This window comes from Trichoderma evansii (genome assembly GCF_050947405.1).
Source record: "Trichoderma evansii strain SZMC 28006 chromosome Unknown GGI43scaffold_3, whole genome shotgun sequence".
Taxonomy (NCBI): domain Eukaryota; kingdom Fungi; phylum Ascomycota; class Sordariomycetes; order Hypocreales; family Hypocreaceae; genus Trichoderma; species Trichoderma evansii.
In genome coordinates this window covers 487,674-511,284 of record NW_028145203.1, presented here as the reverse complement: position 1 = coordinate 511,284, position 23,611 = coordinate 487,674, and the positions used below count along the sequence as shown (strand labels likewise).

At 50.0% G+C, this 23,611-nt stretch overlaps 7 protein-coding genes across 7 annotated transcripts; 3 read left to right on the top strand and 4 right to left on the bottom strand.

Moving 5' to 3' along the window:
• Positions 1–372: 372 nt before the first annotated feature.
• GGI43DRAFT_395531 (dihydroorotate dehydrogenase) lies at positions 373–1,777 on the top strand. Its single transcript, XM_083204875.1, has one exon. The coding sequence runs from the start codon at positions 563–565 to the stop codon at positions 1,631–1,633; it is 1,071 nt and encodes a 356-aa protein (XP_083063874.1). The 5' UTR covers positions 373–562; the 3' UTR covers positions 1,634–1,777.
• A 58-nt stretch (positions 1,778–1,835) lies between these two features.
• GGI43DRAFT_237899 (major facilitator superfamily domain-containing protein) lies at positions 1,836–5,185 on the bottom strand. The gene is made up of 2 exons (XM_083200631.1): positions 4,737–5,185; positions 1,836–4,686 (listed from the first exon to the last, which is right to left on the bottom strand). Exons 1-2 carry the CDS (start codon positions 5,046–5,048, stop codon positions 2,038–2,040), a joined length of 2,961 nt encoding a protein of 986 aa, XP_083063873.1. The 5' UTR covers positions 5,049–5,185; the 3' UTR covers positions 1,836–2,037.
• A 1,047-nt stretch (positions 5,186–6,232) lies between these two features.
• GGI43DRAFT_237892 (uncharacterized protein) lies at positions 6,233–6,973 on the bottom strand. Its single transcript, XM_083200630.1, has one exon. It carries the CDS (start codon positions 6,838–6,840, stop codon positions 6,409–6,411), a length of 432 nt encoding a protein of 143 aa, XP_083063872.1. The 5' UTR covers positions 6,841–6,973; the 3' UTR covers positions 6,233–6,408.
• GGI43DRAFT_237891 (uncharacterized protein) lies at positions 6,974–8,087 on the bottom strand. Its single transcript, XM_083200629.1, has one exon. The coding sequence runs from the start codon at positions 7,801–7,803 to the stop codon at positions 7,108–7,110; it is 696 nt and encodes a 231-aa protein (XP_083063871.1). The 5' UTR covers positions 7,804–8,087; the 3' UTR covers positions 6,974–7,107.
• Positions 8,088–12,846: 4,759 nt separating this feature from the next.
• Positions 12,847–15,077, top strand: GGI43DRAFT_237847 (major facilitator superfamily domain-containing protein). Its single transcript, XM_083200628.1, has 3 exons — positions 12,847–13,725; positions 13,803–13,967; positions 14,038–15,077. The coding sequence occupies exons 1-3, from the start codon at positions 13,315–13,317 to the stop codon at positions 14,974–14,976; spliced, it is 1,515 nt and encodes a 504-aa protein (XP_083063870.1). The 5' UTR covers positions 12,847–13,314; the 3' UTR covers positions 14,977–15,077.
• Positions 15,078–15,099: 22 nt separating this feature from the next.
• On the bottom strand, positions 15,100–18,781 carry GGI43DRAFT_395522 (transcription factor domain-containing protein). The gene is made up of 6 exons (XM_083204874.1): positions 18,643–18,781; positions 18,434–18,500; positions 17,978–18,272; positions 17,735–17,902; positions 17,470–17,648; positions 15,100–17,385 (listed from the first exon to the last, which is right to left on the bottom strand). The coding sequence occupies exons 1-6, from the start codon at positions 18,670–18,672 to the stop codon at positions 15,566–15,568; spliced, it is 2,559 nt and encodes an 852-aa protein (XP_083063869.1). The 5' UTR covers positions 18,673–18,781; the 3' UTR covers positions 15,100–15,565.
• Positions 18,782–20,339: 1,558 nt separating this feature from the next.
• Positions 20,340–21,415, top strand: GGI43DRAFT_237710 (uncharacterized protein). Its single transcript, XM_083200627.1, has 3 exons — positions 20,340–20,761; positions 20,829–21,129; positions 21,204–21,415. The coding sequence occupies exons 1-2, from the start codon at positions 20,445–20,447 to the stop codon at positions 21,007–21,009; spliced, it is 498 nt and encodes a 165-aa protein (XP_083063868.1). The 5' UTR covers positions 20,340–20,444; the 3' UTR covers positions 21,010–21,129; positions 21,204–21,415.
• The last annotated feature ends 2,196 nt before the right edge of the window (positions 21,416–23,611 follow it).

The window sequence follows — 23,611 nt, the reverse complement described above, 5'->3', positions numbered from 1 at the left end:
AAGAAAGTGTGCTCTATGAGATTATAAATGCTTACAATCACTATCACAACTGCCACTACGCTACGGAGCAACTACCTACAATAAGAAACCTGCCCCTCTCGGAAAACGGGGACCGCCAAGAGGCTGCGACTGGGGGGGAAAAGACAGAAAAAAAATGTGATGTATCTCGTACACTTGGCTTCGCTTCCAGTTGTTTAAAATGTGGGCACGGCGAAGCGAGCAAGATTGAGTAGTTGTTTATTGCCTGTCTCGGATCTTTTACATATTGCTCGTAAAAGCGGTACGTGGTACCGAGTACAGTACATTACTCGCATGCTTTCCTATTTGAACTGCTGCGGTTCGCTTATGCGGGACGGACCGTTTTATTAAGGTGGGGCTTATCATCCTCTCGGGAAGTTTTCTTCCCCACGTTTTTTTCGTCTTATCAGTTCGCATCGCACAGGATCCTTCGTGACTTCACTTTGCCGCAAACAGAATATAATGCTACATTCATACTTTCCACCAGCTTAAAAAACAACATAAATATAAAAAATATATAATTGTCCACATACAACACCCTAAAATGCCTCCAAAGCTCTCATTCCATCCACCTCTCCTCAACACCGCATCACCATGGGCCACCACCGAGGCCCACCTCCGCGATCTCCTCCTCTGCCCCTCTACCGGCGCCGTCACAACCCGGACGAGCCTCATCAACGGATATCCGCATAGCGCGGAGAGTCACCGATACGCTTTCTTCGACCCGGCAACCGGCAAGCCTTCTACAGGGACGTTTTCCGGGCCGCCAGAGGACTCCAACACCAATGTCATTGATGGAAAGGATGCAGCAGATGCGCCGCTCGCTACTCTCAACACACTCGGCTATAGCCCTCTTACTCTTTCCCAGTACCTCTCCATTATCACTTCCTTAGCATCTAGCGTTACTCCCCCTGCCTCTACTCCCCCCAAAACAATCATCATCAGCGTCACAGGCTCTCCCGCCGAGATATCAACCTGCCACGACCTCATCCAAAAATTTTCCACATCCTGCCCCTTTCCCCTGGCCATGGAAGTCAACCTCTCCTGTCCCAACATCCCGAACCTACCCCCGCCAGCATATTCTTCTTCCTCCCTGACTTCTTACCTCGACGCCCTCCCTTCCAATACATCCATACCCATTGGGATAAAGATCCCGCCATATACTCACGCCGGTCAATTTAACTCCCTTGTTGCCTCTCTTCTTAGCACTAGTACTACCACCCCCTCTTCCACATCTTTCTCCGTCTCCATACCAGCCTCCAAACTTAGCTTCCTCACCGCGACCAACACTCTCGGCTCGTGTATTCTGCTTGATTTTTTCGAGGCTTCTAGCGGATATCAAGAGACTCTCCCAGGAGATGGCATCGGCGGTATGGCGGGGCCACCTCTTCATCCCCTTGCTCTGGGCAATGTGGCAACTCTACGACGCAGATTCGATCAAGATCCTCGGCTAGCTCACTTGGAAATTATCGGAGTTGGAGGAGTATACAATGGCGAGGCATACAAGAGAATGCGTCATGTAGGTGCCAGGGCCGTTGGGATCGCAACAGCTCTGGGGAGGCGAGGGGTCGAGGTATTTACATCAATCGAGGACGAAATCAAGTCCGTCTGGTGATTGGGCATGATACGACTTTCATATTGTCAGTTTGCCTTAGAAGGGGAGGCAAGATGGCACCCTATCATCATGAGCAATTTTAATGTCAAATGGATGAATACGTGTACAATAATAACACTATATACACTGTTCTCATCTAAAAATGCGCCAAGCTGAAGTATAAAACCGGACCGTTTTTTTATAAATGCTCCTAGTCCGTATTCCCACAGACCATATCCAGAACCAGCCTCCGTTTGAAATGGGGTATAATGTAAAATCAAGCTAGTCATCGCCAAACACCAAACAAAGCCCAACCAATACGTAAATATGGGACCTCAGCAAACATATATGCAATGTATGTAGGCCAACAATAATATCCAAAAGAAGAGAAAGAAAGGAAAAAGAAGAGACCGAAAACGTCATCTCTAATCATCCACGCTGCCCTCGCTATGTTCTACTTCGAGAGTTGGTGAAGATTTACGTCGAGAGCCATGTAACTTTGCACCCAGACCTTTAGATACCATGCCAATGAATCCGCGCTGGGGCTTTTCTACTTTTTCTATAACTTCTGGCTCTCTGAAAAAATCGGCTGTAATAGTAACAGAGTCGGTACCGCGAGGTTCCGCGTCCCCGTCGGCAAGCACCTCATCCGTAGGGCGCTCACCTCTAATCATCAGTGCGCGGCGGGGTGGACGTGGATCGACCATCAGCCGGGCATCCTTCACATATGTAAGGAAAATTGGCAGGGCCATCATGACCACTTGCATCGCCACGATAAGTATAAATGCCTGCTGCACGGAGCCACCGCGTATGATAATACCATACATGATGAAGGGGAAAAATAGAGGACCAGATCCACCCATCGTGATGAAAGCAGCCGCTCGTTTTGTTCTTCTTCCCTGGCCACGCATGCCGATGGCGAAAATCAGAGGCCATATTGGGCCCTCAGCAAAGAAAAACAAGCAAGCAGGGATAAACAATAAATTGGTATTAGAAGGTCGTAAAACAACACAAAGAAGAGCGGATATAAAGCAGAGAATGATACTGAAGCTGAGAATGCTTCGTGGCTGGGGTAACCGAGGATTCTTGACAGATAAATAAATGAGATATGTGGTGGCAAATCGCGAAATGGCAAATGCGGTGTGCCCAACCGTCAAATAGTCAGCGAGAGAGAGATTGAGTCCGGGAGGCTGGGCTGGATCAGCTGCATTAATTCCAATAGCCTTACCACCTACGGCAATCATGCCGGACCTGGGTTGACCAGGTAAGATGGAGATAATAAGACTGTTGAAGAAAGTGCTGTTGCTCTCTTGCCCCCCTACATACATGTATTGGGCTAGAACAGCCAGGATGAGACTAACGGTTCGCAACTGCAGGCCACCAATGCTCTTCTTACACGGATCAACAGGCAGTCGCTTGGTCGACTCCTCAAGCTCGCTGTCGCTAACTTCGGGTAATGGCATGTAATAGAAAAACAGCCCGAGCACAACGCAGAGCAGGGTAATGCCAAGGTACGTCCACTGTACATTAAGGAGCGTAGTACTGTTGTTCTGGCTGCTTGATTGAACGCCATTGAGAGAGGTGAAGAACACCTTTTGGGCCAGGAGGCCACTGAGCACGCTGCCAACGGCCTGCACCGCCTGTGCCAACATGAGGCGAGCCTCTCCATACTGCGGGGGGCCGCAGAGCACCATGAAGGAATTGGCGGCAACTTCGAGGACCGAAAGTCCAAAACCAACAACAAAGCTACTGATCATGAACCCGCCAAAGGAGTTGGTTACGACTGAAGGCCAAAAGATGATGGTGCCCGTACCGTAAATGCACAAGCCTGTAATGAATGTCGCCTTGTAACCTCCGATGTTTTCGTCGTTTTCTCGATGACGCTTGAATCGACTGTGTTCGTCTCGCCGCAGAATCCATTCGCCAACAAGGAGAGGGCCAAAGAAGTAGCCTCCGCCAAAATACGCGCTCGTTAGGCCAATCGTCTGAGCTGTACTCATATTGTTTACTGTGGCAATCGCATTATTAAGCGTGTTAAGTAGACCATACGAAATCCCCCACAGAAAGAAAAGAATAGCCACAATGGTGCAGTATTTCCAGGACTCTTTCTTGTTAGCTCGGAGCATGCTCTTGGGTTTGGTCATGTTGACAAAGCCAAAATATATGCCGTTTTCATAAGAATGGTCTGTCGAGACCGTGTTAGTGGTGCGGGAGCGGTTAGCAGAAACATTGGCAGGTCCTCCAAGGGAGGCCATGTCGGGTGTGGTCAAGAATTCCATGGCACTCATGGGTGCATCCGGACCAGGGCAATCGTAATATCGACCTCCAAGGGCGCCTCGAGCAACTGGTTCTGGTTTGCCCACTCCCGGCAAGGTGGTATTGTTGTTGCTGTTGTTACTGCCTGGCGTCGGATTTTCAGAGGGTTGCCGGCTCTTTTCGGTGCTTGTATGGGGGTTGTTCCCAGTCCCGTGGCCATTGGGTTTGTAAAGCATAGAAGGTAGAAGCCGAAGGACAAGGGGCTTCAAAGTTGGGATGCAAGCGCAGGTGGTGCCGACATTGACTTCAACAGCACTCCACATCAGCGCCAATGAGGCGTTATAGGCAAAATCAGCTTGGCCGCCAAATCTCGAGCTAGGATCGGTGACGCTTCCTGTTGGAACTTCAGCAATGGCCTGCTGAAGGTAGTAGATTCGGACGACATCTACAACAGCAACAAAGATACCAAGAGTAAAAGTAATAACCAGGATAGTCTTTTGCCGCGAAGGTAGCCGCATGCCGGTCAAGACAGGAATAGGAAGTGCGAGAATAGCAAGATCGGTAACGATGTTGACAGGAGCGGCGCAGATGAATTCGGTAAGCAAAGGGATGCACTTCGTCGGCCCATTGTAATTTGCGTTCCAAGCAGCCTGTACCGGCGTACACTGAAAGATATTCATAAAAGTAAGGACAACCCCCGCAATATTTACAATGACGAGGATGAGCCAGGAGGCAAATCGGAGAACCATTTGGGTGTTCTGAGTCAGGCGGAGGTAGAATATGAGAATACTCGTTTTCGTAGCCATCAACGCCGGGTTCTAGTATAATCAGTAAACCCAATCTCCCCGAAAGAGTGCTAGAGACATACATAAAGGATAGAGAAGACATATTCGCAGTGGCGGAGAGTAGGGATCTGCTCCGGAGGGATATCGATGTCGTGTTTGCCGAGTCCTTTGGAAACACCGAAGCAGATAGTAAAAGATAGAAAGAAAGAAATGAGCCACGAGAAGAGAATGATCCTATCATCCCAGGTAAATCTTTTGACAATAAAGTACCGAGATATCATGCGAGCAAAGACGAAAACCGAGGCAAGGACCAGAGTAGCCGCTGTGACGGCCAAAACGGCAGGTCCACGATTCGCCATCGAACCACCAGGTTCTGTGTCTGAATCTGGATCCATGGCGACAATTTCGAGGGCATTGGGTGGTAGTAAGATGGGCGAGATGGAGTCGAAAGTCCGGATCGTAGTCCGAGTCAGGTAACGCAAAGAGAAAGATGGTAGAGGGGAACCCTCTTGGATGTAGGTAAAAAGCTAATGACAGTCAAACATCCGACAGAGCCAAGAAAGGAGAAGAAATCGTGAGAAGCTAGCTATCCGGCCCTGATGCGGAGTTTGCCATTGCCTCGTGCCGCCGGGGGTTTGAATCTAGATCTCGGGTGTCGTTTGGCTTGGGGATGCTGCAGGACGGCCGCAAGAGGACCAGATATGGAGCAACAGTGGCGAGCAAGATGAGGGATCTTGCAAGGCCAAAGTCTCCAAGCCTGAGCGGTGCAGCGGCAGCAATCCGGGAGTTGCACGAGGATATACGCGAGGCCTGTCGGCAAGGGCCGTGCTTGTGGTATCCGACCAGGCCAGTCCAGTCCGAGGTGGCGGCTGACTCCCTGGCCCGGTATAAAGGAGACCGTGATTATACCAGGTGGTGAGATTGGATCTTTTTTGGGGAGGAGAAGACCCTGGACGAGTGTCTTCGCTGCTGCCGATGCAGGCACTACTGGCAGAAACGTTGCTTCGTCAGACTCGAGAGCATCTCCGTCAACAGTCCACGGTCCAATCTGCGCAGTTTTGCAGAAGAAGATGCGAGGGAGAGAAACTATGAGTGTTTAAGCAGAAGAGAGGTTTAGAGGCAGAAGTCCAGGGCAAGGCTAAACGTCAATGGCTCCTGCAAGTTGAGTCGTGCTTTGCAAATCTGATTCGCACTTGCAGCTAAAAGCCAAAAAAAAAAAACTGCTCCAGATGCGGTCGACGATTCCCCAGCTCTGAAGCAGGTGGCGGACGCCTGCCCTCGAACCTGCGCCTGCGACTTGCCGAAAGCTACCTCCGATACCTGCAGGGTACTTGGGGTCCAGGGCTTGTACAGTACAAGGGCTAGCTAGCGGATAGGCGGTACACGACCAGCACCGCAGATGCGCCCGCGCCGGGCTGCGCTTAGAGGTACATGGAAGTATTGCACCCCAGCCGTTTTGGCGAGGGGTGGATGGGTCTATTTCAGAGCATGTAGCGGGTACCTATCGACATCGCACTCTAGCGGCGCGGGTAGTCAATTGGCATGACGATTTTTATTTATTTTAGTTTTGTTTAAATTTGCCCATCTTGAGCTATGTGTACTAGTATGGTGGTGGTAAAGCAGCTTGGCTATTGTGCTTTCTCTATACTTTTTTTTTAAGAGAGACAAAAATGTGCGTGGATTTCTCCAATTGGCACACCCACATCCAGTTTGGATACCGAGCTGATGACGCTACAAGTACGCACACCTGCCTACCTATACTACCACCACAGCTTTTACACTTCCCTGCAGGGTCATATTGAGAAGCAAAGAAGAAAAATTTTTAACAATGCAGAGCCGTGTTGGTGGGCTCCATGATCTATGCAATTCATAACAGCTCCTCCGCCAGTTGAACCACTTCTGCCACCCAATCCTGCATCGATATAGGGCAAAAGAGCGGCGGCAGCAAAGAGGGGTCCTGGTGGCGGTATGCGAGATGCCCCTGTGAGGCGCATCCAGACGCCGGGTTTCTTTGCCAGCTGCATCCGGGCCTTTCTGAAGCCATCGCAGCTTGGCGAGGGGATCTGTCGTCCTTCTCGTGTACTCTACAAGGAACAAGTAGGTTAGCGGCGGGCAATTGGAGAGGCCAGCAAGGAGATTAAGCAGCACTACTGTGTCTTGTGCGAGTATAAGCCTATCAGCGCGCATAAGACTTGTAGGCACATGACGATGATAAAAACGGCGAATGGACAAGCAAATTGTGTCGACGGGGGTTCAGGGTGAGTTGCCGCGCAGCAGAGCCCCGTCGATGCGGGCTGCGAACACATCACACAATGGCAAGCATTGCATTGCTGGTTGGTTTATACCAAGAGCAGCAGCGCCATCCCACTTACACCAAACAGAGTGGCGGTAGACGAGCCCGTGCTGGTTTGTGCTAATGTAAGGCGCCGCCTTGCATGCATAGTTGACTCGCCCTCATGTCCCAAAAAGACAAAGAGGCCTACGCGCGGATAGCGAGCAAATGGGAAGACTGCCACGAGATGCCCAATGGGCTGAAACGGCAAACTGACGGCCGAGTGTGGTGATACTGAGGCTGCTGCTGGCGGCAATTTTGCCTGATTTTGTTGTTGGTGATGAATGTACACTACAAGCCACGGAGTACCCGCATGCCAGGACCAAAGCAGCGGTTATGACGGAATAGACAGGACATGATGCACCCTCTTCGCTCCAAGAGCTGAAGGAGGGCTCAAAAAGGGCTGCCAGAGGTGCTGCAGCATTGCCAGGGCCAGGGCACCGAAGCAGCACCGGCTCGCTCCTATTAGGCACAGATTTGCAATGGTAACATTCATGTACTCCGTACATGCTGCATGTCGGCTGGTCTAGCGAGCACATGCACAGGGCTCGTCCCGCTCTTAGACACGCAGGTGGTGTTGGGCGCCGAAATGGCGGGTGGCTCGTGTACCTGCTACGTGACGAATACTTGCATTCTTCCCTCTGTAGCCGGGGCTCTGTTCTTGCAACCGATACAGGCTGAAGATGAGGAATGAGGGATAAGAAGACGAAAGGATGAGAGGATGAGAGGACGACGAAAAACCACCTCACCGATTCGACAACAGTGCGAGTGCGGCCAACAGCCCGTATTGCCTGCCAATCGCAGAGGCCTAGAGACATTGCGCACAAGTATAGCGGCCTTGGCTACAGGGCCTGGATGCGTTGGAATTACTCGTTACTCGTTACTCGTTTCAACCGGCAGCAGTACATAGTGCGTGGGTTAATAGGCTTATGTCCCTCGGAAAGAGATGACAGACAGGTCAGAGATAAAAAAGTTCCTGTCGGTTGGTATAATCATATTCCATGGGCAGTATTGGAAGCGAGGCACATTTGAATGTGCTCGGCTACACCGTATTTGCCTGGAAATAGTATTCCAGATTTTAGCATTCTATTATCAATCTATTTGTATAAGTGCATGAGTAGCAATACTAATAAATAAAAAACAGCTCATACATACATATACTAGTTGGTTGTACCACGAAACTGGCGTCCTGGCAATCCCAGCGGTGAGAGTTGGTTTTGCGCATAATAGAGCTGCATGTCCACTCTCTTTGCTGGTACATGTACTTACATAAGACTGCGTGCTTTTTTTCGATGGCTCATCCAGGATCTACACGCAAAGTGTTACCGCCATCGACTCTAAACATGGATGCCTGCCATTCCGTGTAGGAAGCCTTGCTCGACGGAAGATTTGAAGCATGGCCTGCCCTGCGTGTGTATTAGGGTACGTATTAGGAAGCCAAATTTATGGGAGGGTAGCACTTTGGCGATGCTAGTATTCCATAGGTTTAGGGGCCTCCTAGTTTGCTATAATAATTCAGTTCATACGTGTATTTAATTAGGGCAAGGCGGTCCCTGGTAGTCCCGAGTAGTCCGTAAGAAATTGAAAACTAACCCAGCGCCTAGCCAAAAGGTCTTCATGTCCATCCTATAAACTTGAGTTTGTGTCGTGGTGGCGCAACGCCGGACCGACGGCAGCCCGATTTGGGGGAGCCTCCCCTTCTCACTGCTTGGAGCATAGATTGATTGCCTTGTTCAAATAATCCGTGTGCAAATTGATATGCAAGTGGCGTATGTGCGTATCAAGTAAGAAGGGAAGAGAATAGACGAGAGAAAAGTGCATATGCGCTATACTCTCTGCATGAGGACTGCTTGTACATAAAAGGTACGAGTACATGTGCCTTGTTGCCCCATCTGCGAACAATCGGTAAGCGCAGACGAGAATTGGTTACCGCCTACCTTTGCAGATGCTTGCTGCAGCCCAAAAAACGGTCAAGGCCTTGCGCTTCTTTCTGCCTCCACCCAATTCTTTTTCTCTTCTCATCTTCACACAGTGTGATCGAACAATGCAGTAATACCTCCTGCACCCTCATTCTTCAGTGCGACGGTGAACCAAATCAAACCAAATGTCTAGTCTCCTCCACAAGCTCGCGGCTGGAGCTGCCGAGCCCCGCCGTCATCAGGGCTGGTGGTGAGTGGTTGTCGGCGTCGGATCCCCGTATGGAGACACGCTTGGGATACGTAATTAATCTAATTATTGCGGGCTAAAGACGACGTCGGACAACTTCTTGACGGCCGGCAGTGGCATGTCGCAAAGAAATTGCGGAAAACGGGGTATTCTGGCAATGGCTCATACTCATAATTAGCAGTTCCGCAGCCCCCTTCCCAATCCCACCATCTCGGGACCAATCGTGGCCCTTGTCCGCTTACCAAAAGTGCAACGCCGTGCAGCCGCCGGCTGGGCGAGATCCAGGCGTCGGTGTCAGGGTTGCCGGTGACACCAGCATGCAGTGCGTGCTGCTATTCGTGGCGCCAGCCTCGACCAGATGTCATAGCACTATGCTTGGCCAAGTAATGAGATGACGGTCCGTGCAGATTGGGCGTGTTTGAGAGCCTCGTGAAATCGACAGCAACTCCTTCGCCAGGGAACCTCTGCCCCCAAGGGACTCATCCTACTTATGCACATGTACGGAGTATGTATGCTGTAGTTGGCCGGTTGCTCTCATGTTTCAACTTGGTGGCCTGTCCCGGCCCGCCGCTTTGGGCCTGACGGATATTGGATCTTCGCCACAGATATTACCCAGCAGCAATATCTTCGGCTGTGACAACAGGCGTGACAAAAGTCGTGACAAAGGAAACCATGTATGTCTCTTTGTCGGCGCAATGGATAGACCTTGGAGCAAAACAATAGGGATTTTGTATTCATCGACATACAGCTCCAGCATTAGGATGGCAGCTGGGATATTTTCATATGAGACTTCTTCGCTGTGTTTTCTTGTATGCGCTGACGACTAGCTGTTGCTTCTACAGGCACTTCTGCTGCTGCTACGGTTACAACGGCTACTGCCTGGTTCAATATTCCGCCGTAGCAGCAAATCATCGTGAGCTTCCGCTAGGCCCTGACCACCACCAGAGCGCCACCAGAGCTCAAAACGGCGGGCAGACGATGAGAGCGCCCATAAAGAATATGGCTGCCTAGACATGGGCGTACACACCTCTTGTTGCGCCACACAGGAAGAATGCTTCTAGCAAATCGGTATGGCGTCCGCTCTTCTCTCATTGCACATATGTCGTCTCCATCAGTATACCTTTCCCACCTGGATATATAGACATTAGCCCTTTTTGACCCGGGATGGAATCGGAGCTTGGATCACTTGAAGGACCTGGGAATGTCATCGCCGCCAATCCCAGCGTTTCGGGTAAATCTCCGTCCGGAATCTTTGCTAACAGGGCCGCAGAGGTATCCCAGCGTCAGGCGGTTCGCCCATCTCAATGCACTATTTCGCACGAGGCGTACGCCGAATATCTTTAGGGCGTTGAGCTATGTTCTCGTAACAGCCCATTTCGAATGTGGCTCTCGCAGGTACCGGTACATAAACGCCAGACTTACTGGTGCAGTCGGGAATAAAGCCGGTCCAGTAAGATCCACGATGGATAATAGGACAAAGGCCAACTGGCTGCGAATAGGTGCCAAGAATCTTCACGCACAAGCTTGCATTTGGCGTTGCCCGCTGCTGCTGTATGCGGTCAGGCCTCCATTCCCAGCCCATTTATGCGGCTCACATCATTCTGAGACATACGTTTTATGAGGGATGAACATTCCCAGTACGTACTAGTACTATATCTTCGAGATGATATCAATTTTGCCTTCGTCCACAACATGAATGGGACAACAAAGCTGGACCAAAAAGGCAAATGCTTCGACAAGCACCGCTTCAAAGTCGGCGTTAAGCTCCACTATTCTTTCAACGATCTCTATTTCCCCGCAAACTACAGAGCGTCTAGCTTATTAGTTTGCTCCATATCTTCAGCGGCGAACATCGTCACCTGAATCTTCGTGTTGCTGTTTAATTGAGCTGAACCAGCCAGATATCATGAACGCTGTCGACCCTGCTAGGCATCTCATCTGCCGCGCTGGGATTTCAGGCCTATCGGTATTAGACTAGCAATAGTGATATTATTAGCCCCCCAGACGAACGTCAATGTCGGATCGGCGCCCGAAGTGGACTCTCCTGCCGTTAGTAGCAACACGAAGCGCAAATGATGTTTCTCCTGAGGCAGGTATTCGGACTAAAATATTACTGGTCGGCGTTCATCACGCCAGTCATGGGATGAGCTGAAGGTGGTGCTATGTTTAGCTCATGGATGTGCTGCCAATACGACTCACCATATCAGGTAGAGCTGCCGAGACGAAATGCCGAGCATTTCACATGATTTTCAACGGCTTTTATGCCTCAGCGATACATATGGAGTAACATCTTCATCACATACATGTACTATTTTGTGTGAATTATTCTAGCGATAATTTTTAATTAACGAATACGAGCCCCAAGCTGGAGCCGTGATATCCTTGAGAAGCAATCTCTTCACTCTCATTTCTTCAGCTCAAATTATTTCTTCGTCTCTCTTCGATCAAAGAATTTTCCATGTTACTTTAATACCGCTATATCACATATATACTGCCTCACACACTACTGCTCACAGGCTTCAATTGTGGCTTGTGACTCTCACGCTAGCATCGCCCAACATGCTGTACGGAGGCATTGCACTGGTACCTGATGTAGGTAAATAGGCGAATCGATGAACAGGGACCTATGTGTTCACTTTGGGGACGCCACCGGCAGACGTAGACAATCTGGTTTGCATCGCAAGTACCCCTTGGACAAGGGATGCGCAAAACACGTGGTAACGGCCTCTTAAAAACGCCACTGAAGCTACCTTTCTTTCAAGGGGCGTTTGGATTCTGCATGGCCAAAGTCGCTTAGGAGATTTGGGCATTAAAGATGGCGCCAACTATTGCTTCATGTACATTTGCCCTTGGATTGATGCAGAATAGTTTCGTGTTTTGGTGTGATAACCTCCAAAAGCTGATATGATTTTGAACTTCGCCCACTCAGGCCGTAATCGAGTCGAATTCGGGCTAATAACACGAAATGTTACAGGAAAGGGATAATCTCTATCGGAGAACCATAATATATGATACTCATGTATCAAATGCTGAATCACTCCTTGTAAGTTTCGTGATTGAAGCAGCATTTGCAGCGTCGATTTACATATACTACCCGCTTTGCCTGTATGGACATCGCGTAGCTATCTTCAACAGAACCCTTTCCCTTGCATTTATTGAATAAAATTTACGAGAATACGTAATATTTAGTCTAATTTAGGTGGCATCCAACCTGCAAGGTACCCGTTGAAGAAAGCGGACACTTGCACTCATTCGATTTGGAGTGGCAGCTGAGTGGATGAGTTTGCACTAGATGGCTGCCTCCCGCATGCATATTAGGAAAGAAAAAAGAAAGGATCCAAGGAAAAGTTTGACCAGTAATATGTATCTAGGTAGATTTATTTGATTTATTCTTTTCACAAATTGCCAACTTTTGTACTTTGATAAGGGAAACAGAAAGTGAGATTTGGTCATGGCGCTATCGCATGCATGCCAAGCTATGAATATGCTGCGTCAGCTAGATTCACCCAAATCTGTAAATTTCTCGTTATCAATACTAAATTTCACAGTCTAAATTCGTATATAACAAGATAGTAAATAAAACTTATCTCGCCGTCAACACTAGATGAAGAGTCATGTACGACTCTAGTAAAGCTCTGTCTTAGAATGTTCGCACAGACCTTATCAAATCCCCCGCATTATGTAACTTCGCCAGTGAGCACACCATCGTGTAGAAAAAACACCAACGCGACACTAATCTCACAAGCAACCAAGAATCCCACGAGACATTCTATTCAGAGAATAAAAGAAACGAATAGATAGATAGACAGAGACTTTCGCGATATAGATACAGAGCCTCGCGCCATGGCTGCCAACTCTCACGGCGTCAGGGCCGACAACCCATCGGAGGAGACGGCTCTGCTATCCGGCATATCAGATATCGCTCCCGTCGCCGATTATGCATCATCGTCGCAGCCGCAGACGACGACGATAGCACTGGATGGATCGCCGGAAGATGGGCCAAATCATACCATCAGCTTTGCTCGAAGCATATCCATCGCCTTTAGCCTCTTTTGCCTCATCTTCCTTCACAGTATGTAAAATCAACGCGAGAGTATCAAGAAGTAGATTTCATATATATCATTGTCATCATCATCACTGACACGAACTCCCTAGCAACAAACATGTCCGGCCTCGCCATGATCCAAGGCTCCCTCGCAAAGGACCTCAACTCCCCCTCTCAGACAATGTGGTTCACCACCAGCTATCTCATCGCCAGCTCCTCTCTCACGCCCCTCGCCGGCAGCCTCGCGACCACCTTCTCACCGCGCTCCATCGTCCTACCGAGCGCGGTGCTCTTCTCGTTCGGCAGTCTCGTGGCTTCTCAGGCGTATTCTTTTCCCGTCTTTATGGTTGGCAGAGTGATTATGGGCTTTGGTGGCGCGGGTGTTGTTGTCATGTCTGTGGTTTTCGTGATTGAGCTGGCAGGAAAGCGTAGGAGGGGTGTCATGATTGGGGTTGTGAATACGGCGTATACTTTGGGCGTATCTGTAGGAGCGGCTGTTTATGGAGTGTTGCAGCCTGTTATTGGATGGGTGAGTTTTCTGGTTTCTATTCATTCCTCTCTACTCATGAGAATCAATTGCTAACTAAGTGGATGTCATAACAACAGAGACCACTCTTCTGGCTCCAATCAGCAATCATCATCTTGGCTGGCTTTGGATTATATCTCAGCCTACCGGATTCTCTGTCGTCCTCTCGTACTGAGCAAGACGGCAAAGCTGTCTCTCTAAAACAAAAACTCGCCAACATAGACTATCTGGGCGCCATCCTCCTCGTAAGTCTTCTCATCTTATTACTCCTTGTCCACATCTCTTCTCAAAACTAAAACTAACACACATCTCCAGATCCTCACCATTGTTCTCTTCCTCTACTCCCTCGCAGGAGACGTCCACCCCAACCCCCTCATCCTCTCCCTCTTCTCCCTCCTCGCCTTCATCGCCGTCGAATTCAACCTCACCTCCAACCCAATCATCCCCCTATCCGTCCTCTCATCTCGCGGAATCCTCTTCTCCTGCCTCTCCCAGCTCGGCCTCCTGACCGGCCGCATGAGCGTCATCTTTTACACGCCAATCTTCATGCTCGCCGTCCGCGGCAGCCCTGCCGGTACCGCGGGCTCCGTCCTCATCGCCAGCAACGTCGCTCTCTCTCTCGGCGGCCTCCTCATCGGCTGGCTGCACATCCGCCGCGCCGGATCGTACTACCTCTCGCTGCTCGTCTCCATCTTGTGCCTCGACGCAACCTTCTATGCGCTGGCCGAGCTATCGCGCCCGGCTACCTCTTCCTACGTATTCGTTGCCATAGTCTGCTTCAGCGGCTTCGTGACGGGCATAGTGATCAACTACGCGCTCGTCCACATCCTACACTTGAGCCATGCCAACACGGAATACGTCACTACGAGCCTCTTCGCGACCTTTAGAGGCTTTGGAGCCAGTTTTGGCACGTCCCTTGGTGGAGGCATCTTCTACCGCATCTTGCGCTCTGATCTCGTCAAGGGATTTCTCGCCCTCGACGGGACATCTGAGCTTGGTCCGGCGAGGATGAAGCTTGTCAATAGGCTGCTTGAGTCTCCGGAACTTGTTTGGCACGGCGGCGAGCTATTAAAGCTGGAGCCGCAGGAGAGACAGATTGCCGTGGAGGGATACGCAGATGCCATCAAAGGCGTATGGCGAGCTGCCGCAGTATTGGGATTGCTCGTCATTGCGGTGCAAGCCGCAGCTGGATGGACGTCTCCTAGAGAGGAGGCAACCAGAAAATTACAGCATGAGCATGAGCACGACGCATAATGTGAGTTTTACAGATACGGTGTGCTAGTTGTGTTCTCATGCGTTCTGCAATGATTGTGTTTGTTATCTCTATTTAGGCATTGGTATTATATACAGGTACTACATATACAAATCACATAATTCGTATACAGGTCTATATGTCATTATTGTTTTTAACATTAAACAACTGGATGGCCAACCGCTGCATGGCATTGGCGGTCTCAAACCGTACAACATGCCTGCTATGTAAACCCTAACTCTCGTTATATATATACAAATGGAGCAAGACCAAAGCTCTATCCTGCTCCCTGGTCGTCATAAAATACATACAGCAGCCCAAATACCGTTTATCTTTTTTTTGTACAAGTATTTAATGAAATTGTTATATAAGTCCTTTTTTATAAACTCGTCAACGTATATATCCTCTTCGCGGCTGGTAGGGTTTGCTCTCCTTCAATCCAGCAAAGAGAGCTTGCTATTCGTGTATATGTGCCTTAGTATCATATCGTGGAAGTGAGATCCGAGGGAGGAAAGTAAAAAGGGAGGAAAATGATCAAAGTTTAAGGATAAAGAGTAGGAGAAGTAGCCTTTCTCGGTTTCGGCTATCAATTTATGCGGAACCGCCTGTGCCTGACAAGAAGAAATCAAGCTCGCTCTTCAGCCCACTGTTCTGCCTCTGCTCGTCGTTGGCAAGTTGTTCTAACAAGCTCATAAAGGGATCCTTCTCATCGGCACCCGTCGTGCCAGTACTGCCCGTATTGCTCTTGTTGCTGGGGCTAGGAGCTGTACCGCCAGGAGTGGTCTGAGTAACTCCCGGCTGCCAAGTAGCAGGACTACCATAAGCGCTGGCTGATAATGTTCCAAACATGATGTCGAATCCGCCGCTGGTATCGTTGATGGCTGGTTGCTGAGGAACGTTGGCGGCGTTCTGGGTAGATGCGAGGTTATAGGTGAATGTGGGGCTAAATGACATGCCGCCCATGGCAGCCATTCCTTGGCCTGCACCTGCGTGAGCAGGATGTGAAAGACCAAAGCCGGGCATAGCTGAATGAGAGGCAGAATTGACGTCCACAGCGCTGCGCATGGCGCTCATGTGGTGTTGTTGCTGTTGAGGATCCACGTGTGTGGGCATCATCTCAGCCATAGCAGCGACTGCAGGATTTGATGGAGCAGCCATTAATCCTGACTGCATTGGTATAGTTTGGCGGGGATAGCTCGTCACCGACATGGTAGGAGTGAGGGGCAGAGGAATGCCCTGGAGGGAAGCCTGCTGTGTATTCTTCCGTTTATGACTTGGCCTGTTCTCCGTAGGCCAAGGAGATTGCACGTCAGACAAGGGAGTCGGTTCATTAGAATAATCAACTAATTCGTCCGCCAAACTAAGGTTGGCAGTATCGAAGTGGAAAGTTGGTCCGCCAGGCCCTCCAATGTTGGAATATCTGTCGAAAAAGTCTTCGAGCTGGAAACCAGGGGTATATCGCATTGCGGTTGCGGTAAGTGTCTTTACTAGCTCTCGATGAGCCTCATATAATCGTCGGAGCATATCTCGCTGGTGCTGGACAATGGCCCACGTAAACCGCAGGTCGCTCAGGAACTGCATCTCGCGTGATAAGAAATCGGCGGAGGAGCTGAAGACGCTCATTTCGCCACTGGTGCCTTGCTTGCCATAATGCGCACCGTGGATGTGGACGGTGCCGGCGGTACAGATACAATAGCCGACAAAGGACGGCCACTCAATAGTCTGCATCTGTCTACCCATTTCTGCCAGCTCTGTGATGGCGTTTGCATGGAAGAAGCACATGTTGGTTGCCTCAATCTGCCAGGACTGGTGCTGTCCGTTTCCAGCTAATTCGGCGAGGCTGATGGGGAGGAAGGGTCGGTAGATCAAGCAGTGAATAAGATGGTAGATTAGTTTACACAAGACCAGAACAGTTGAGTCTGGTTGGCCGAAAAGAACGTCTGTCGAGGCGAAAACGCCATCTGTGCCAGACGCCCAAACGTCCAGGTCCTGTCTAATTTTGGATAGATTTGACAGCGAGTGCCAAGGGAAATGTGAGTCACCTTTAACGCCTCCAGCTGCCAGATATCGGTTCGTCACACCGAGGATGCGTGTAATGTCGATGAGCATGCCGGATGTGCCCTGAGATTTTTTGCCGCTGCCCTGGAAGTACTGCAAATTGGATCCACAGAGGAAGAAATCGCCGTCTACAGGCATTCCAGAGACCACTGGAGACCATGAAGGAAGTCGCAGAGCAATACAGTCGTCGCCGATAAGCGATGGACGCTTAGAACCAGATGCTGAGAAGCGATCTAATAGGTAACATGACCAGAAGAGCTGTCTTCGAGTTTCCCGTTCTATGGATGTTATTTGTGCCTGTGGGTCCATCTCACGATGCAGTTCGAGTGCCATGATCATGCCAATAGCGTTGGCTGTACCCTAAGTCAGATATGCTGTTTCTTGATGATATAATGGAAACTAGGCATGCAGGAATGGCAGGGGGTGTATGTACGTACATATTAGCATGAAGGCCTTCCTCCCCTTTCCAGAGGCGGTAAATGCAATCGCCAACAGGACAATTGCTTGGAGATTGTCAATGGAAGGCTCATCGATGTCGATAGCGCTCCTAGCGCGAGAGGCATAGTCATCGCCCAGTTTAACGGCTGCTCGAAACCCATTTGGATGTGGTGTATGCCTATATGAGAGGTGAGAAAGCTGGTCACGGTAACGAATTCGAAGGCAAGGAATTATGAGGATGCGTTAAGTGGCATGAAAACGTACCTGGCGGCGACGGCGGCAATGGCGTTGAATAGGAAGGGGGGGAGCTGGTTGAGTTGGACGCGTTTCCGGATCAACGTTTCATCCACAATGTGGAAAGGCTTGTTGTGGAAGCGATTGAAGTAGGTATCGAGAAGAGCATCTGTATGTACGGAGGGTGTGGCGGGGTCTCTATTGTCGTGATTAGTATTCTATTAGTATTCAATAAAGGCGATTCCAATGTATAAAAGGCGAAGCGAAACCCACCCAGTCGTCGATGTCTGTGGAGAAAAAAGCGGCAGCTCTGTGACATTAGGTGTCGTCGTCGTCTTCTCCTCGGTCGCCCGTCGCTTAGCTACAGGTTCTGTGGCGTCTCGCTCGGCTGGCTGCCTCTTTGTCGATGGTTCAGCTGCTGGGGTCTCTTGCGTTGTCGACAGTGACGAAGATGATGGCTGTTCGCCCTCGGCATTCTTCTCCTTGAGCTTGGCTTCCAGTCCGTCTACTCTTTTCAAGAGAGCCTCCAAGACGTCAGTCTTTGGCCCTCGCTTCTTCGGTACGGCATCTATAAAGGACCAACAGGCATGAGCATTCGAATCCGAAGTGTATAAACCGTGCTACAGCGGCGTGGATGTCTCCAAGAATTCGCTCGTGGCTCTCAGGTGGAATCTCCCAGTTCCCCCCCCCCCCTCCACCCCACCAAAAGGAGGTAGAATTAGGACTTACCGTATATACAGGGGCATTGAAACACCAGACATGCCTCGCAAGAAGGACGAAGACGATTACACTTGATCTAATTCACAAATAAAGAAGAAACATGCCGTGTCAGATTAGATAAACTTTGCGCAGAGTAATTTATAATCATGGTGGATATCAAATAGGGGAGCGGCGCAACTGGAGGGGGGGGAAGGGAAGCGTTCAAATCGAAAACTCACCTTTCGCTTCCGACACGACTTGCAATTCATCGACTCACGAGGCTCCGAATTGACATTCCGCGCAGGCAGACGCTCAATGCCAACCTGTGGCCGCTGCGGCGGGAGAGCCACAGGCTGGGCCGCAGGACGTTGCGGAGCGTTCATTGCGCTGCGGCGCTGCTGCAGACGCGCGGGCCGAGGCTGCAGGTGCGGTGCGAGGCCGGCGCACGGTTGGCGATGTCTCGGGCGGCCTGGAAAAGCTACACGGACGGACAAGACAGATTGGCGGAGAAAATAAGAAAGTCAAAAGGTGCCAGACGGTGAGGCGAGCGAGGCGAAAGCCGCGAGGCTGCGGGTGGCGGGCGAACGAGGATTGGCGGCGCTGAGGAGAGGGAGAGTGGGAAGATGTGATGGGAGAAATGGTTTCCGCCTTTAGAGCCCTAGCGGTTTGCGGGTTACGAGGATGTCACCGACCTGGTCTGCAGCTCATTCATGACCGACCACGCTGCTTCGAGGCTTCGTCGTTTCTGGGCTGTCGCGCAAGAATAGTAACCAGCAGCAGCTGCAAGATTTGGGTGGATGGAGGTTTTGGTTTCGAGACGGGACGCTCGCAGCTCCCAGACCCACTGCCAATCGTAAAAGTCGGGATGTAAGAAAGAGAAGATGCAGCAGAATCAGGGCCGCAGCAGATTTAGCCACCTAAACTGCAATGACTGCTTCAAGCCTGTGATTACTCTCAGAAGCTCTCAAGCCGTGGAAAATAGATTGAGTTTCCAGTCTCGGCCTCGTGCAGTTGGGGAAGCAAGAGGCTGTAGGTGTCGAAGATTCAATTGTTCCTTGCTCGGCGTCTTTCCCCCAATTGGCACCCACCATTAAAAAGAGCTGCGGGTGGGCTACGCCTGTTCGGTAGCCCGTGCCTCTGGCGCCCTATGTAGCATCAGAAGGGGACGAATCTGGGAATGCCTTACGGAGCAGAGGGCCGCATCTCTCCAGGTCAGACCCAGGCTAAGCAATTTTTAGTGGGCAGCCACCCCCATTCCGAGCAAATCGTTGATTATTCTGCCCGGCCATACGAAGCGGTGCTCCGCAGTTTGGGAAGGCTGGAGCCACGCAGGCTCCTTGCAACTAAATTGAAGCCGCTTTTGCGACTGCTTGACTCTCCACTTCTTCGGAACCCTTGACCGTGAGACAGCCAAGCGTGAGTGTGAGTGTTTGCCATGAGAGAAATAGTAGTTGTCTATTTTAGTAGATGGAGTTGTAAAGTCAGTCAGACTTGTTTGGAATACTGCACGGCTTTACAGATCACAGGCAGGCAATGGCTGACGCCCAGCAGGCGTGGGAACAAGACCAAAGGGGACGGTGGTTGGCCGAACCAGCCCTACCAGACGTCGCGGGTGCACCAGCGTGTGATTCAATACATACACGTATACGATGGTATATCGGCGTTAATACTGGCGGTGCTGTGCTCACCTCACCAATGCTCATCTCATACTATTACGAGCGGCTTTCCAACAAAGTGTGTCATCGTGGCCGTCAATCCCATCTCTTCATGCAGTGAGAGCGGCGCACCATCCCACGTTCTCGTGTCTCGTGAGAGAGAAGCGACGGCATGACACGACATGATATGACATTTTTTGGAGAAGCGAATCAGGGCTAAGCAACTGTTCCCTTTTGGCCCTCGCCAACCAGGCTGAGACCAGGTCCAAACCGTTTTGCACTGAGCAAGCAATGCAAATACGATGCTACTGCTAGTACCAGACTGGGCGCTGGTTTAGTTTAGCTGCCATGGATCTATACCTACTTTGCAAAAAATCACACCGGGTATGCCGTCGAGATACCATCGGGCGAAAGATCTCGAGGCTGGCCCTGTATATTGCCGCATCAGGCCCGCTGGCGGTCTCATCTCACCCATGAACCAGGGTCGGTTGTCTCCATGCATGCTAGTGCTACGCTGGAGTCGCACCGGCTCAAACTGGGCCCAGGCACAGGGCGGGCTTCTCCTTTTTGATGACAGACAGCCCCTCCCAACTGCCGGGCGGCTCTCCTCACGGCTTCTCGTTCTCTCTCTCGTTCGCGGAAGAATCCGTCGAGGAGTCGTGATTCCGATTCCTAAGGCAGTGCTAGCAACCGCAACTCACTGGTAAGCTCCAATCGCACCTCGCTTACTCACCCTCACATCACGTCGATTGCTGCTCACTACTGGCTAGCACATGGCACTACTCCGTGCTAATACCCAGCCGTGCTTTTAGCACTCCCATTTCCTACCTACTGGGTGGTATCTTGTGGGGGTGGCTGGGGTTCGTGCCGCCTTCATCGACCGGCATGGCACAAGCGACTGCTGGCGTGCCCTGCAGAAAGTTGCTACCGTGGCTCCATGCTCCATTTTAGCCCAGTGAAAGGTTCCCAGCAAAGAGGGCTAACTGTTCGAACTCCTCTTATTTCTTATTCTTCCTTTGCTTCTTTCGTTTGACAGGGGTCGCCTGGCCTTGTCCAGAACCACACACTTAAGTAAACCCGACCAGAGCCGGAGCTTGGTGCTTCATACTATCTGCTATAATGTATCTGACACCGCAATATTACAGGACCAGTTAAAAATAACCCAAAAAGGAGTAAAGAGAAAACTTTGAGACTTCAGAACAAGAAAAGCCTCCCGCAAACCTGAGCTTGAATCCTGACACCGTGCTGTCAAACTGACTCAGCTAAAACACTAGACGCATTAAAAACAAAATCTAATCAATCGATCGAAACGGGCCTCGGCCGTGCACGACACAGGGGGTAGGGGGAAGCAAGCAACTCTTTCCGTTCCTCTTCTTGCTTCTCCTTTGCAAAAGCGCGGGTTTTGGGTTAAAGTGAATCGAGAAAGCGAAACGCAGCCCTTTGTTAAATGAGGTGCCTCCACTCTATGGAATCTTTGTTTATTTTTATTTGTCCTTTTTTAAAATTGTCTCGTTTTTATTCTCGGCGGAATTAATTCGAACAAAATAACACTACTAGTCGCCCGTAGATAGTATACATGCATCCGTATACGAAGTGCATATATAAACGGATAGATTGCGAGGTTTAAAAATTGGAAAGTTATGGGGCTTCAAAAAAAAAATAGTGGCGTGTCGGGGCAAAATTGGATTTTCAAGGGACTCGGCTAGGCAGCTGAGCTGAAGTGCTAACTCGGGGAATCAAGCTCCTTCCTAGCTGGTTCATAGTAGTATCGTGTATCTCACCACTGGCCCCATGGATACCCAAAAATAAAAGACCCCAGGGGAGAGCAAAACAGCCAAGGACGGTTGGAAATGACTCGCATCTAGACAGAGAAACCGACATTTCCGGAGCAATAGTAATACAAAAATACAGAAGGAGAAAAAAGAAACACGCCTTTATTAATAATGTTGTTTCTTGTTTTTTAAGGTTAATAGGAAATCACTATGGAGGAGATCTCACTGCCATGCGTACCTAGGTACTAATGTACTCTGTGTGAATTTTCGCTTCAAACTTGTCTATCTAGGTATATACAACAGCAACAAACTCAGCAGCATCTATTTACGCGAGAAATGACAAATCTTCCCTCTCTCGGTGCGCGCCTGCCAAGATCGTCCTTTGTAATACATACCACCACTACTACCTTGTAGCGGTAAGAATACCATACCAGTTCGGTGGGCAATCCCATAGCCCAGCAAGGCCGTTACACTCGGCATAGTGTGATGCATGCTGATTCAAGACCCTTTGAAATCGGGGAGTGTCCGCCCCCCCTCTCCTTGTCAGCTATCAAAATCCTGAAGCCGCAAAAAAGGCTTACATTATACAAAGTAGCGTGAATCTTTATAAGCGCGCTTTGAATAGAAGGGGAGGAGGAGCAAGCGAGGGGTGAAGCAGTCTGGAGATTACATTGGACAAAAGAGCGGCGGAAAGAAAAGTCATGTGTAACTCGCTTCAGTCAGCGCTTATTCCAAAGCGCATGCATATATGATGCTACCTTTTGACGCCATGCCGTTTCGTCTAGCCCGCGGCAATGACTCGGGAGATTTCCTTCCTAAGCTGGTGTCCAACCCAACCCTATCTCGATTCCTGGTGTTACTAACTTGGTTCTGTACCAACATAGGTTGATACATACCTAGCAGTTTGTGAATACGAGGTCGCTTTGCCTACTCCAGATATAGGTCTGCATCATAGGTAGGGAGCTATGATGCTATAAAAAAGACCCCTAGCTGTTTGATAACTCCACCGTGATATAGGCGAGCCAGGAATAATACCAGAGCAACAGTCGACAAAAAAAAACTACCCAGGTTCCAGACAAGGCAAAAAATGTGTTCATTATTCATTCTCTCCTCTAAGAGGAAATAATCTGTCATCGGGCTTCTTTGGTCAGCGGTTCCCTTTTTTGCTGCAGCACAAGCACCTACTCGTAGGGCGGCTCCCCTCCCTTTTCGCCGTTCGCCTATCAGATCCTTACTTCCCTAAATCTTGTCCGCCGCCCCGATGCAGTGTACGAGGTGTAAGCTGACCGTTCGGGTCCGCTTACGGCACCGAGCAGGGGGGGCACAATGCAAAAGATTCAATTCTGAGGACCATGGTGTTGATTTGAACTAGGTTTGATTGTCGTATCTCAATAGTACATTCAGGTAGGTCTCCGTCGTAACCATCATGATGCCGGTATTAATTCCGCTCTCAGCTGTAGATCCTCCACGTTCTTTGCAGCTCCGTATATAAGTGCAATCTCCGATATCAACCCGAGCCTCCCTCCTTCTCTTTCATCGACTATATACAGCGTGTATGTCTCCCGTATACAATGGTATATATATAAAGAACAGAACAGATAGTAAAAGAAAAAGAAAACGAAAAAAACATAATCATCCTCCCCCCCCCCCTTCGCCACGGCAATACGCCATGTATCAATGCATGCCCTCTGTGCTAGCCACTGGTTTCGCTTCCAACGCTACAGATGCAAATACTCCAAAGAAGAAAGAGGATACCGACCGTCTTCCATGTCGGACTTTCC